The following is a 15,641-nucleotide window of genomic DNA, read 5'->3' on the forward strand; positions in this document are numbered from 1 at the left end:
GACCCTTGTTACTCTATGCTTCTTCTTCTTCTTCTTCCAAAAATCGTGACTATTCAGGAAAATTATTAGGATCCCCTTTTCACATTAGCAGCAGAGCAGTCAGATTTAATCAGGTGACAGCAAATCCTTGTGTTGAAACCCAACTCTGTCCCCGTTGGAAAGAAAAAGGGGGTGGTGGAAACTACATTTCAAATAGCAAAAGGGACAAACAAACATTGAAGACTCTTCCGCCAGGCTTTCCCTGATCCTTAGGTTTTCGTGACCTCAGCCTCCTTTTATCACCCTTTTGCCATCCTTTTCATCATCCATTTTAGCACTTTCATTGCCATCTGTTTTAATTCACCCTCCTGCGAACTTTAGGATACAGTTTTTGTGCTTTGTCATATTGTCACCTGGAATGCTGAAGGCTCATGCACTGCTCTTCCTTTTTTTAAAAAAAATGTTGCATGTTGCGTCACTGGCACAGTGGTTTTGGCTCACAGAAGCTGTTCCTGGTAGAAGATGTTTTTCAGTGTATGTTTGGCAAGTAGAAGCCAGTCCAAATTCTGTTCTATTCTATTCTGAGCTCCGATTGTCCTTCCTAATTGCAGGTGGAGGCCGAAACCCAATCACACCCCGATATCTACGACACTTCAATACAATCACTATTAATGAATTTGACGATGCTTCAATGTATACAATTTTCTCAAGAATCTTAGACTGGCATCTCTCTATATGGTAAGTATCTGTGGTATATCATGGCATATTAAAGTAGTTAATGGAACTATATCAGCTATCAAAACATCTTCCGCCTTAAACATGTTGGACCAATGCCTCCTTGTTTAGTACGTGATGGGGTTGCTAAGGCAAAGTGTATAGGATTGTCAATCATTACAAAAACATGAGAAGCATGAGTTTAATGGAGTTTTGATATTCACATACCTATTTCATTTACTACATGCCTTATCACAAAAGCAAAGAAACTCCAAAACTTAAAACTTCCGACTATCGTATACTGTATATGATTTATATTGTATTTTATACTGTGTTTACTCTACGTGTGAAAACCCAGTTCTGCTTATTCCTAGTTATAAAACCTGACACAGATGTGACTATTGTTCTTTTGTCTTGCTTTAATAAGGCTGTGATTATACTGGCAAGCCAAACTGGAGCAATTCACATGGAGTATGTGGATTCTTTCAGTGTCAATGTCCACACTGCTCCCTCAGTCATAACCAGTTTGATCCATGCCACTTCCCCCATGCCTCTGATCTCACCATCTGCCAACTCTTGACTCTCTTTTTATGATTTATTGTAAAGCTGGTGAGCTGCTTAAAGTGTTGCACACCGCTAGGGAAAAGGGACAATTTCTCAGAGTTCTCCATAATGTAGAAACACATACACAAATACTTCAGAAACATAGTAGTCTGCTGTAAGTCTTCAGCGTTGTTTCTATTTCATGTCAATTTTTGTCCTTTTTTGTCTACACTGAGGTGATCTAGCACTAAAGTAGTATATCAATGTAGTGACAAGGCGATTTATCGCTAAACTTGATAGTTTTTTTTAAAAAAAATACTTTGGTGCGACTTGGAAAAAAGATCACAAGAATTGGTGTTTTCATTGTCCAAAAATCACACCGATCTTAGTACATCACCAGAATACTACCCACAGTCATAACACCCCCCCATCCTACCTGGAAAACCTTGAAAAGGGACACCATAAGTCAGAATTGACTTGACGGCATACAATTATTATTAAATAACGGTGCTATGCTATTCCTGTTGCTTAGGGTTCCCCCCCCCCAAAGGGCCAACACCAAAGCCTGCTTTTTTAGTTTTTGTTTATTTGCATCCAAAGAAACTTCTCAGCCTTGAACTAATTTGTGAAGGACATGAAAACAGGTATCTTCTTATTGTACTGGACCTGTATGGAGAGCAGCATGCTCATGGTGGGCTTGCAGCTTTACTGTTGTAATGTTACAGCCATCATGGATCCAGTTTCTACCCAGCTCAGACCCCATTTTCTGGGAGAACATTAATAGAAATCCAATAAAAACATAAAATAAAATAATATTGGACACTGGCTTAAATGCGAAGCATCCAGTCACGATGCTGGCAGCTGTATTTTGCCCCACAATATTTCTCATATCTCACAACGAAAGTGTGCCGATTCATGTCCAGATAAACACGTAAAAGACAGCATGAATCATTTAAGGATATTGGAGTAGCAAAATATTTTCATTGAAAAAGCTAGAGATTAGGATGCTAAAATCCATTACTAATTACTGGATTGAAAAAAAAAACATTTGAATGCTCAAATACAATAAAGCAGGTCACTGGTGGACATCATGGGCTGTCGTTGTGGGATGATGAATTACTGTCCTTGTTTGTCATTGTTAGAGGCAATAGTGGAAGTAGGGATTGGTTAGGTTGCACCATTGAAATGTGATGCTGTGGCTTGGCTGACTGCTGATAGTAAAACACACTGTCGCCACTCACATGTCATATTCATGACTGCTGCTCCTCTGCCTCCATCATCGCCTTCTGGTTGTTTCTAACATTGGCAGGAATCCCCTTTTGTTCTTCATTATTCACTAGTGGGGCCTAAAGGTAAAGGTAAAGGTTCCCCTTGACAATTTTTGTCCAGTCGTGTTCGACTCTAGGGGGCGGTGCTCATCCCCGTTTCCAAGCCATAGAGCCAGTATTTTTGTCCGAAGACAATCTTCCGTGGTCACATGGCCAGTGCGACTTAGACACGGAACGCTGTTACCTTCCCACCGAAGTGGTCCCTATTTATCTACTCGCATTTACATGCTTTTGAACCGCTAGGTTGGCGGTTCGAAAGCATGTGGGGCCTACTTGTGGACATATTCAGGGGCTGTTACAGATTCTATTTTTTGGAAATATTTTTTTGAAATATCTTTGAAATATTTCCAAATATATTTTATAGCCAAGTATTTTATAGCCATTCATTGTGTCCCATAAATGGCATTTGTTGGCAATAGATTTGAGTCAGTGCAGGAAAAGGCCTATATTTAACATTGTACAACTCATCATATTTCTTATATTTTAAATTTAAATGCACAGTTACGGCTTCCCTCCGGAGTGTGTTGAGCTGACATCACAGATTATAAATGCCACCATGACTGTATATAAAGAGGCTATGGAGAATTTGCTTCCTACTCCGACTAAATCACACTATTTGTTCAATCTCCGCGATTTTTCTCGGGTTATTCAAGGTGTTTGTCTCTCAAGACCTGAAACGACAGAATCTCCAGGAACAATAAAACGCCTTTGGGTTCATGAGGTACTCAATAATTGAAGCCTGTCTTGATGTGTTTGTTTGGGGTTTTTTGTTTGTTTGTTTTTTTAACCACCAGTCATAAGATAGTTTAGTGAGTGGCTGTCAGGTTTCTGGTGATTTCAGAACAATTCTGTGAAGCTGTAGCTGGGGCTAGGATTGGACAAACACGTAGTTAGTCCAATACATAGTTAGACCACAGAGTGGTCTAGCAATATTCATTGCTGCAGTTGCTGCAGAATCTTGAGATGCTGTGTTTTGTTTGAAAGCTTTTTGATTGTTTATCTTGTATAGCCATTCCCATTTTGGCCAATGTCAGTGACACATCTACCACAGTGTAGGAATTCCTTAAATCTCTTGAAAAGGGTCGACATACCTAAATTATTTCATTTCAAACATGCCTGTTTCAATTACATTTACTTAGAAATTTTTATTATTGCTATGCGTTTCCCCCAGCAGAAATGCACAACACCTTTGTATTGTATTGTGGTGTCACCAGTAATCTTTCATTGATCGTTATGTTTTTGATGTAGGACAAATGGATGTATCCATTACGGCCATTAACAGCTCCATTTGCTGTATCTGATCCAAACAGTGATGTGGTGCAGAGAGACACTTTGTGTAATTCCTCCTGGCTCCCTGGAAATTTGCCAAAATCCTATTGTGAGCAATTTTCAGAGGCACTGCTAGGCTTGTGATTAGCATTCTAGCATCTGGATCAAGCCATCAGAGAGGCTGGACGCTATGTTTTATAGCGGCAAAATTGTCTTAATACTTGTTTGCCTCAGTGGTTTAGAACAGGGCTAATAATAAATCTGAACAGGTAAAATGTTAGTTTTTGATTTTGTAGATTAAAAGATTGTGTGTGCTTATATCAGGGTTTTGTGATCTCTCAAGCTGGAAATGCAACCTTTAAATAAAAGCTTATCGAAAGAACTCAGAGGAAACAACAACAAAACAATAAGTGTTTCTCATTCTTATTAACAAACAGTTCACACGGTTCATTTTTCTTCTTTTCAAGTAGTGAAAGTACAGGCCTCTTGAAATGCAACCTTTTGCACACAATTCCTGGTGTTTGATTCATGCCGAACGATTGGCAACCACATGAAGTTAAAAATGAAAGGTTTTTTAAGAAGTGGAGAGATTCTTGAACTTAAATTGGGACTGCCTAGAATATTAGTCATGTATCTAAAGTGGAGAGTTCTCTATGATTGTGTGTATAATTGCCCTGTAATTCCCTGTCAATGAATACAGTACTAAAAATGTATTTCTCCCTGGGAAGTATAGTTTAGATTAAAATCTATCGCTGTTTATACTATTTTGCAAACTGAACTTCATCTGAGTTAGTTTATTTCGTTCTTTTTACATTTGCAACTAGAATGTTATCAGAAGAGTTTTAATAGTCACATTCTTACTTACCTTACAGGTGCTTAGGGTATATTATGACCGCTTGGTGGATCAGGCAGATCGATCTTGGCTTATTGGATGCATACAACAAGTGGTGAAAAACCACTTCGAAGAAGAGTTTGATGAACTGTTCCAGAGGCTGGACTTCAATTATGATGGCAAGGTGGAGGAGGACGATTTGCGAAGTCTGATGTTCTGTGATTTTCATGATCCGAAAAGGGAGGACACAAACTACAGGGAAGTCATGGATGTCGACCATTTGAGAGTTGTTGTAGAGAGCCATCTGGAGGAATACAACAATATGAGCAAGAAACCCATGCAGTTGGTGTTGTTCCGATTTGCCATAGAACATGTTTGTAGAATTTCACGGATTCTGAAGCAGCCTCGTAGCCACGCCCTCCTGGTCGGGGTTGGAGGCAGCGGCCGACAGTCCCTCACCCGTTTAGCTGCACACATGGCAGATTATACACCCTTTCAAGTTGAAATTTCAAAGAGTTATGGGACTAATGAGTGGCACGAAGATCTAAAAGTCATCCTGAGGAGATCTACTGAAGGTGAAATGCAAGGAGTTTTCTTATTCACTGATACTCAGATAAAAAGGGAGTCGTTTTTAGAAGATATCAACAACTTGTTAAACGCTGGAGAAGTACCAAACCTTTTTGCGGTCGATGAAAAGCAAGAGATTTGTGAAAAGATGCGGCAAATTGATCGCCAGCGGGATAGAACCAAGCAAACGGATGGTAGTCCCATTGCTCTTTTCAACATGTTCATTGATCGCTGCCGAGATCAGCTCCATATAGTGTTGGCCATGAGTCCCATTGGAGATGCTTTTCGTAATCGTCTTCGGAGGTTTCCTGCTCTTGTTAATTGCTGTACTATTGACTGGTTTCAGGTAGAGTTCTCTGAAAATATCTTTTAAGTTTGTATTCAGTAGTACCATGGGATCCATGGAGGGATTGATTCCTAGTCCCCCTCCCATGGATGCTGAAACCATGGATTATAGGATTATAGGATTAAACCCTATACATAGCATGGTTTCTGGCTCTCTCTAGTGGCCAGTTCTGGCAACTAAATCAAGGAAATATATAAAAATATGTATTTCAGTTTTTGTAATTTAATATTTTTAGGCAGTAGATAAGTGAACATGTGGACACTGGTCCCACGGATATATAACGGAAACATTCAGACAATCAAATCTTGGCTTATCTCTGAAATGGGAATCCATGGTTAATGGCTTCTAAGCAACCTAGAAAACTGAGTTTTTGTTTAAAGCTTGTCTTGTCTTGTTTGGAGTTGTTAATCACAATTTTGTAGTTTCGATATAACAAGAAACTATTGTTAACTGTTGCTCCTCACGGTTTTGTGTTGCCATCTGTGTGAAATGAGAAGTGAAGTGGAAACTTGTGAATGCATGAAGTTCATTCATATTTCAACGTAAGATGTCAAGGCGTGATCATCTGAAGAAGTAGTCAAGGCCTTTGAGAAGCACAATTTCTTTAATCTAGAAGTCTTGGTTGAAAAAGTTCAAGCCTTTTGTTCTGCTGGATGTTCTTGTTTTCTATAGCTACTAGGTGTTAAAATGGAAGAATGTGCTTACATATACGCCCTGCCTGCCTGCGGAAACGATACAGTCTTAGGAAGAGGACTTTGCCATGAGACTATTCCAAATATTTGGATTAGCTCCAAGTTACAGACAGAAACCCTTGAGCCTCTACATATTCTTGCCTATGTCTAGTAGCTTTGAGAAAGGGTTGGTTTGGATTTGGGGCTGCATTGACAAGTATGCCTCAATCTAAATCGGATGCAAAGACATGGAGAGTCCTGAAGACAGAGCGCATCCATACTAAATCCAGCTAATGCTGATTTCTCTAGGGGTAAATATACACACTCTGTATTGGAGAGTAGACTGCATCTGTATATTCCATAGAATCCACCTAGTACACGTGAAGCTAGAGCTACTTGAAGTCTAAAGCCTTGCCTGAGAATTTATGGTATGGTGCCTTGCGCTTTTTTGATGGCTACCATAAGTAAATATTACTCTTTTTGCAACACAGTAGGAGTGTGGTATCCATAGAAGATCAGTTTCATCCATGGATGTTGAAAAATGCAGAAGTATCAAACACAATAGAGTGCATGGTCTCTGGCTCCCTCTAGCATCCATTTCTAATAAATACACCCTAGAAATATATATAAATAGGTATTTCTGGTTTTTTTTTTAATTTAGTATTTTCAGCCAGCAGATAAATGAATCAGTGGATAATGATCCCATGGATGGGGGTTGTGCTGCATTTCTTTTCATCCACAGCAATAGTAAAATGTTTTCTTTCTTTCTATGCACGTAGTCATGGCCTTCAGACGCATTACAGGCCGTGGCCACTCGCTCCTTGGAAGATATTGAAATGTCCGAGGAAACACGGCATGGGTGCATTGATCTGTGTCAAAAATTTCATATGACCACCATTAGCTTGTCTGAACAGTTCTATAATGAGCTCCAAAGGCACAATTATGTAACACCTACTTCATACCTAGAGCTGATTTCCACATTCAAATCCCTTCTGGAAAAGAACAGAACGTGAGTATGATTAAAGCATCCTTGGCTAGCGCGGAATATATTTGTTTCCTTTGTTTCAGCTCTACATGTACAAACATATGTACAAACACATATGCACAAATGCCCCAAAATCTAAGAGGGGATGCATGCAAATTCCAAAACTGAAGAGGGTTGTCTTTATTCCTGTTATTTCCAACCTAGATACTGTATATACTTACAAAGTGCAGGACACTGCTAAAATGGCTTCCTTAATCACCTGTGATGGCAGACAGGGATTGCTAACAGCCAACTGAAGAACCTTTATAATTGCTGAGAGCTTTGATTTCGTTATGTCTGTTTTCCCTCTTTCTTTCAATATCCTGATAGGTCCCAAATGTCAAGCATGGACATACGGCCTGCACACCTTTCCAGATTTCTCCTATTGCTTCATGGCTACCATTTTGATTGCAGCTTCTGGATTTTTCTTTACATCAACGCTACTATTTTCTGTCTGAATTTCTCTGAATATTTTGTTACTGTAATGATCGTTCATTTACTTCCTTAGCTGGTACCCTTCATAGTTTGCTTTTATAGTGTTCAAAGAAATTTTACAGAACAGAATTTAAACAATGTTATGGAGTACTCTGAGGCAGTATTTTTAAACCATAAGGCTTAATCTAGCTGGTCTAAGAGTGGACCATCACCCTCATGGTAGCCCTTACGGACTGAGAAGAGGTGAAGGGCAGGAGGAACTTTCTTTTGATAATTAGAAATAATAGAGATTTATAAACTCACCCCTATCCTTTTTATTCAACCATTGGAAAGGTGTGAAATGATGATGGGGTAAAGGTGGTAGTGAAATCACTGCTTTATCCCCCTTCAGTGAGTGGAAATAACAAGGGAATTCCCAGAGTACTCACATGGTCCCTCTTGGAATTTTATTAATTAAAAATAAAAAGCAGTGAACACATTAAAAAGCAGTAAAATAATCTGCACTGTTTGCCACCTCATAGGAAAGACATATCAAGTCAGCCTGTCAACATGAACAGCCAATGTCAAGCAAAAGGATGGGGGAGAGAAGTACCAACCTCTTTTTAGCGGATCACTCCTTTCTGCTGGTAATTAGGCCTTCTGAGAAGCAGTTCAATGCTTTGTAACAGGAAGGAACTTGTGCAAAAGTAGGAAATCACGAAGTAGTATCATAGGGAAGGGATATGGCTATCCGGAGAAGCCTGTGTTGTGATCCCAGGAGGGCTAAATTCAGCCCCTGGGCCAAGGTTCAATAGCCAACTGATCCCAAGAAAGTTTTTAGATAGCTTGAGATGGAATGTGAACGATGTAAAGTCACTGGCATTTAAATGGAAATGTGCAGGACAGGTCTATGAAACTGAGCTCTACTTAAGAACTCAAAAAGATTGTAAGAATATTTGAATAGGAAACAGGAAACATTCCTCCAATGCGGACTACACATGTTTGTTGAGGAACTCCGCAGGGATTAATTTAAAGATTGTCGGGTTGATGTGTTGCCCGTGTCTCAGTCTCCTAAACTATCCCCAGTCAGGTGATGAAAATGAAAAAAAGATACGAAGTTGGCTTGGAGAAGCTGGATTCGGCTGCAGCACAGGTGGCCACAATGCAGGTGGAGCTGGAGGCCTTGCAGCCCCAGCTGAGGGTGGCCAGCAAGCAAGTGGACGAGATGATGCTCGTGATTGAGAAAGAGTCCTTAGAAGTGGCGAAAACAGAGAAAATAGTGAAAGCGGACGAAGCTGTGGCCAATGAGCAAGCCATGGCTGCTAAAGCCATCAAAGACGAATGCGATGCTGATCTGGCGGAAGCCTTGCCAATCCTGGAAAGTGCGCTGGCTGCTCTTGACACCCTGACGGCACAGGTACCGATGATCGAATATATTCCATGCTTCTTGTTCAAGTGGGCTGATTGGAAAACAGGAAGCGCCTGCTTTTAAAAGGCAGATACTGTAGAGTTAAGGTGCAAGTAGATCGGTCGATTCTGTTTAATTGTCCATTTGCTTTTCAGATCTGAGGTCTACATTGTTCCTCAAATCACTACAGTTCTCAGTGGGATCATAGGTCATCTGCCCTCCTCTGTCATTAACACCACCCTCTTCTTCACCTCTGTTGTTATTTTTTTTAAAATTGGCAGATGACCTTGCACTGAATTGATACAACAACTTGTGAAACTGCAGTGCTTCTCTGATGTTGCACTTAATTGAAAAAGCATTAAAAAGATCCAGAGAAGAAAGAAATGTTGTTAACTAGAGGGGGATGTTCAGTGGGGTATTCCCACTGTACCGTGGTGCCCCGCTTGACAACGATAATCCGTTCCAGCAAAATCACTGTAGAGCGAAATCATTGTCAATTGAAATTAAAAAAAACCATTGAAATGCATTGAAAACCGGTCAGTGCGTTCCAATGGGGGAAATACCTCACCGTCCAGTGAAGATCCTCCATAGGGTGGCCATTTTTCCGTGCCTGTATAGCGAAGAATCCATCCTGAACACAGTGGGGAGCCATTTTGCACAGCGGGGAGCCATTTTCAAAATCTGACGATCAGCTGTTTTTGATTGTCGTTAAGTGAAAAATCAGTTCCCAAAGCAGGGAACTGATTGTCATCAAACGAAAATCGCCCATAGAATCATCGCAAAAGCATCGTCATCAAGCGATTTCGTCATGTAACGAGGGAATCGTCAAGCAGGGCACCACTGTACTAGCATATCCCACAGCATGGCATGATATGTCTGTACTGTTAGAAAATCCCTCTCAAGGGAGCACCCTTTGCCTTTTCTTTGAACATTTTTTATTATGCTTTTCCAATTTAGCGCTATGCCAGATGGGCACTGCAGTCTCATAAGTTGTTATATCAATTCAGCACTATATCACTTGCCAGATTTTTTAAAAGATGCCCCTATATCAATGTCACTCTTGGACATGCCCAGATCACTATCAGAATCACTACAAAAAAACCCACTAGCTTCTGCTGGCTGAAGAAAATCAATAGTTGCCCATGAAAAAAATTGGAGTTACTGGCAATTAGCTGTACATTGTGTAATCGATGGGAAATACACCAAAGTTAATCTTGCCAACTCGTAACACAAACCGAGGGGTAAATCATTGTATAGTCACATGCAGAATTGCTGCATCAATTTTATGGGGAGCCTTTTTTTTCCTCTTTGTACAGTGCCTAATAGGTTGTATATGCTGTTAGTTTCTGCATTATTACAACATGTTAGTTTTGTATAACTGGAAAGCTGTCTCCCATCCACGAGTATAAAATGCTACCAGATTTGACTATCTTCTGTTTCAGTTTTTAAAACAGTCGGCGTAACCCAGCGAAATAAGCTCAAATACTGCAGGATTGGGGCTTATCTTTTTATTAATGTAAAAGGAGGAAAAAGATTTGGAGACTGTTAACTAGGGGCTGTGGAACCTGAGAAGGATGAGAAAATGAAAGAAAGGACAGATACGTGAAACTGGAGCCACTGTAAATCTCAGTGCCGATTCACTTATTAACGACAGTCACCACTGGTGTACAAATGCCCCATAAATGCAAACTTTCACTGACTTTGTGGCTTTACCATGAAGCTTTCCAGTTTTCTCCAAATCAACTAAAAATTAGTTCAAAACCAATGAGAAAGTGAGAGCAGGGCTGATCACTTGTTACATACTGTACGTATATTCAGTGACAAGATAGTAGGTAGCCAGGAATTTCAGTAAGTACTGTAAGGCAGTAGAATTGCCATGTGGCTTGAAAGTAGCAGCTCCTTGCAAAGGAGGTTGAAAGAGAAGGTAGGAAAAGGATACAATGGTTAGTCAAACTGTGTTACCATCTACCTCTTTATATTTACTCTATGTGGATTGTAAATGGATTGTAATCCATGGCACAGTACTGCCACAGTACTTTAGTTTTTAGCTTAGGGGTTTTAGTTTTAATTATACATGCTGAAATAAATTCTCTTCCAACACTGTTTCTTTTAAGGATATCACTGTTGTGAAGTCTATGAAAAGTCCTCCTGCTGGAGTGAAGCTTGTTATGGAGACCATTTGTATCTTGAAAGGCATCAAGGCAGATAAAATTCCAGATCCAACAGGCACAGGAAAAAAGATCGAAGATTTCTGGGGTCCGGCTAAGAAACTCCTAGGGGACATGAGGTTTCTGCAGTCCCTTCATGAGTATGACAAGGACAACATCCCCCCAGCTTACATGAGCATCATCAGAAAGCAGTACATCACGAATCCTGAGTTTGTTCCTGAGAAGATCCGAAATGCTTCCACGGCTGCAGAAGGATTGTGTAAATGGGTCATTGCCATGGATTCTTATGATAGGTAAGTTCCTGTTTGAAAGTTTAGTGTCAATAAAGAATGCTTGGCTGGTGTGCTCTCACTTCCTCTTGCAGTAGAAATTAGTCTATTGCCCGGCCAATGCCCTTGTGCAGAGAGAACACTGGGGCATTTTTCTTTTCGGCCTCGTATCCGTTTATTTGCACACATCTAGTGAGCAGGGGAGGGGAAAGAGATATGTTTCCAAGAAAGAACATTTGTCTTAAGGCAGGATCAGTTTCCCCCAAATCAGCAGCTTAAAGAGTGCAGATTTTCTAGGTTTGCTGTCACCTGTGTGGGTTTCTAAAACCTGGATTTCTTTTTGCTGCATACACACAGGATTGCCCCTTTCCCTCTGGGTTTCTTGTAGCCAAATGTATAAGTCAACATAATCTTGTAGTCTGTCCACAAAAACTCTTGTGGTAGGGGTGTGTGACCTGCAGGCTTGGCTGGAACCCAGGGGCATCCAGATATTGACGGACTCCAATTCCCGTCAGCCTATGCTATCATGTGTGGTAAAAGCGTTCCTTAGAACTGCCTTTACACGAGACAGAGAGGGATTCAGAATGATCAGTCCCTATTGCCAGCAAAATCGGGTCCTGTAATTTTGCTCTAGGCGACTTCTCACTCCTTCACCCAAGTCTGTCTCGATTTTAAATAAACAATCTGGAAGGTCTGCTCTTCGTCTTTTATTACTTTAGGACCCTCATTTGGTAGCGTAAATGTGGCCAGATCAAATAATATATTTTTAACGTAGCCAATTTTACCATAGTAGCTGTGGTCTAAACAAGGAGACAGCTTACAGACAATTTGTCTTTTTATATTTTATTACAAAAGATATCATTTCAACAAGCTTATTTTAACGTTATTCAGTATTTCCAAAATAACCCCCAGCCTTAGCCACCAGTTATTTCCTCTATAAAGTGAAAACAATAAACAGTCTAGCTATATCTTAAATAAGCATCCTTACGCAATCTCAAAATAAAGTCCTGTCGGCTGCATTTCTCTCGGTGTCGTCTCTCTCCCTTCCATCTCTTCTCCGTCCTTCTCCTCCCCTCTCTCTTCGCCCATCCTTCTTAAATTAAGAAGTTATGTCCTTGTCCATCGGAGTTGAGATAAGATAAGGGTCAGCTTGCTCTTCTTAACTTTTTTTTCTTTAGCCGGAGAAGAACTGACCTTGTACATTTACTCTCTAATTAGCACCTGGACACAAGCAGATTTCTAGCTTTTTCGTTGCAGCTCTGAAATAAATCCTATGAAATACAACTCTATTCTATTTTCATAATCAAATTCATGACACGCCCCCCTTAAAGATACAAAATACAGAACTATTAGAGTTCTTATTTTTATACTTACTTAACATTTGATTATGCAAGTGACTATTTACAATATCACATGTGTATATACAGTTATCTTAATTACTCAGTTTCATTATCAGTGTACATTCGTGAAAGACTATCTGCAACAATATTAAATTTTCCCGGAATATGTTGTATTTCAAAATCAAAGTCTTGCAGGGATAGACTCCATCTTAGCAATCTCTGGTTGTGAGATTTGATTTTTTGTAACCAAACCAAAGCTCGGTGATCAGTTTGCAGAGTGAATTTGCGCCCCCATAAATAAGGTCTTAACAGATTTAATGTCCAGACAACAGAAAGTGCCTCCTTTTCTGGTACGGCATAATGTTTTTCTCGTTCTAAGAGTTTTCTGGAGAAGTAGGAAATAGGATACAGGTTCCCATCTTCTCCTTGTTGTAATAATACTGCTCCGAGACCCAATTCTGAGGCGTCTGTTTGTAAAACAAAAGACTTGTTAAAATCAGGTGATATTAGAATAGGTGCATTGATGGCTTTGGTCTTTAAGGCATCAAAAGCACTTTGACATTCAGGGGTCCATTTTACCTTGACAGGCTGCCTTTTCTTAGTTAGCTCCGTCAAAGGCGTAGCCAAATGACTAAAATCGGGTATGAATTTTTGGTAATAACCAATTAAACCTAAGAACGATCACACTTGTTTCTTTGTTTTAGGTATAGGCCAATCATTTATAGCTTGTATTTTCGCTTGCAGGGGTTGAATTTCTCCCTGCCCAATTAAGTGACCTAAATACATAACTTTTCCTTTCATCCACTGACATTTACTTGCTTTGACTGTTAGCCCTGCTCGATGGATTCTTGCCAAAACAGTTTCAATATGAACCAAGTGAGAGTCAAAATCTGAACTGAAAATTGCAACGTCATCGAGATAAGCACTAGCAAATGGTAACCCCTGTAACAGTTTATCAATCATTCTTTGAAAAGAAGCTCCTGCATTCTTTAACCCAAATGGTAAACGTCGGAATCTAAAAGTTCCCACGTGAGTGATAAATGCGGTCTTATCACGAGACTCCTCTGCCAGATCGAGTTGCCAATATGCATTTTTGAGATCGATTATGCTGATGAACTTAGCCTGTGAAAGGCGTTCTATTAAGTCATCCATTCTAGGTAATGGGTATGGATCGGTAACTGTAACACTATTTAATTTCCGGTAATCTACGCAAAATCTCACCTCATCGAGGATCTCGCCTAGTGCGTTCTTTTTAGGGACTAGAACCACTGGCGATGCCCATGGGGAAAATGATTCTTCAATCACCCCCAAAGATAACATTTTTTAAATCTCCTCTTCAATTTGAGTGGCATGATCTCCAATTGCTCGGTATGGACTTGACCGAATTGGAGGGCTGGCTTCAGTATTAATTTCATGACTAATCATATTTGTATAACCAGGTTGGTCTGAGAAAACCATTTGGTATTTTTCTAAAACTTGATAAAGTTTCTCTTTTTGGTCTGTGGTACCGGATAGGACAATATTATCAGACCAAGTACCCGCATTTTCTAATTCAGTTAGCATATCAACAGGTTTGCTTTCTGGTTGAAAACACGCCACATGACACTGATACACCATTGCCGATCTGTCTTTATACATTTTTAAACTATTTACATGATACATAACTGGTTTCTTGGATGAATTTAACATTTTCACAAGATAATTCACATTTCCCACTTTTTGTATGATTTCCCCTGGACCTTCCCAGACTACTTCCAATTTTGAAGGTCTGAGCGGGTTTAGTACCAATACCATATCACCCACTGCAAACTCTCGGTGACGGGCCTTCTTGTCATGATAGTATTTTTGTTTTGTTTGGGCTTTCAACAAATTGTCTCTTGCTAATTCTTGTACTGCTAGGAGTTTTTCTTGTAGTTTCCGGACGAAATCCGCAACTGGAACCGTGCTACTTCTGACCACACCTTCCCAGTCTGATCGCAGTAGATCTAATGGTCCTTGTAGGTTTTTCCCAAACACCACCTCACTCGGCGAAAAACCTCCCAGAGAAACATGAGGTGCACTTCTGTACGCAAACAGAACAAAAGGTAGTAGTTCGTCCCAAATGTTCCCATATTCTTGGACTAGGGTTTTAATCATCCTCAACAAGGTTTGTTGTCCTCTTTCCACCATTCCGTGAGATTCTGGATGATAAGGACTGCTAAAGTTTAATTTAATTCCGCTGATCTCACAAATTCGGCTCATCAATTCGCTTTTAAAAGCACCGGCTTGATCGCAAATAATTTGAGTTGGTATCCCTATTCTAGAGCATAAATCCACTACAACTCTAGCAATAGTTTGGGCCGAAAGATTGCTGATGGCGTATGCCTCGATCCATCTGCTGGCTTGACAGATGAACGATATTATGTATTTTTTCTTCGACTTCGTGGGTACAAAAGGTCCTAGTACGTCCATTTGAAGATATTGGAATACTTGATCTGGGATTTCTGTCAGTTGCATTTCTGCCTTTGTACAATCAGTCTGTTTCCCTGTTCTTTGACAGTAATCACAGGTACTAACGTAGTCCTTGACGTTTTTGGAAATGCCGGGCCAATAAAAATGCTGCGAAATCCTACTTAAAGTTTTTTGAATTCCAAGATGTCCGCTACTTGGACTATCATGGGCAAGTTGCAGAATTCTTTCTCTGTACCTCTGTGGAATCACTAGTTGTTGTACTGGTTCCGCCTGTTCATTTGATTTGGGAAAATATTCTCGGTACAATAGTCCATTTTG

General features: G+C 40.1%; 1 protein-coding gene across 2 annotated transcripts in view; it reads left to right on the forward strand.

Moving 5' to 3' along the window:
- Window positions 1-15,641, forward strand: part of DNAH7 (dynein axonemal heavy chain 7) — a 191,915-nt gene that overhangs the window by 116,539 nt on the left and 59,735 nt on the right. For both annotated transcript variants that reach the window (XM_072979520.2, XM_072979522.2), the window contains exons 38-43: window positions 591-717; window positions 3,066-3,285; window positions 4,706-5,578; window positions 7,029-7,258; window positions 8,774-9,104; window positions 11,210-11,556. In XM_072979520.2, coding sequence (XP_072835621.2) covers window positions 591-717; window positions 3,066-3,285; window positions 4,706-5,578; window positions 7,029-7,258; window positions 8,774-9,104; window positions 11,210-11,556 — 2,128 coding nt within the window. The remainder of the gene's footprint in view (window positions 1-590; window positions 718-3,065; window positions 3,286-4,705; window positions 5,579-7,028; window positions 7,259-8,773; window positions 9,105-11,209; window positions 11,557-15,641) is intronic.

This window comes from Pogona vitticeps, chromosome 1, assembly GCF_051106095.1.
Source record: "Pogona vitticeps strain Pit_001003342236 chromosome 1, PviZW2.1, whole genome shotgun sequence".
NCBI classification, from domain to species: domain Eukaryota; kingdom Metazoa; phylum Chordata; class Lepidosauria; order Squamata; family Agamidae; genus Pogona; species Pogona vitticeps.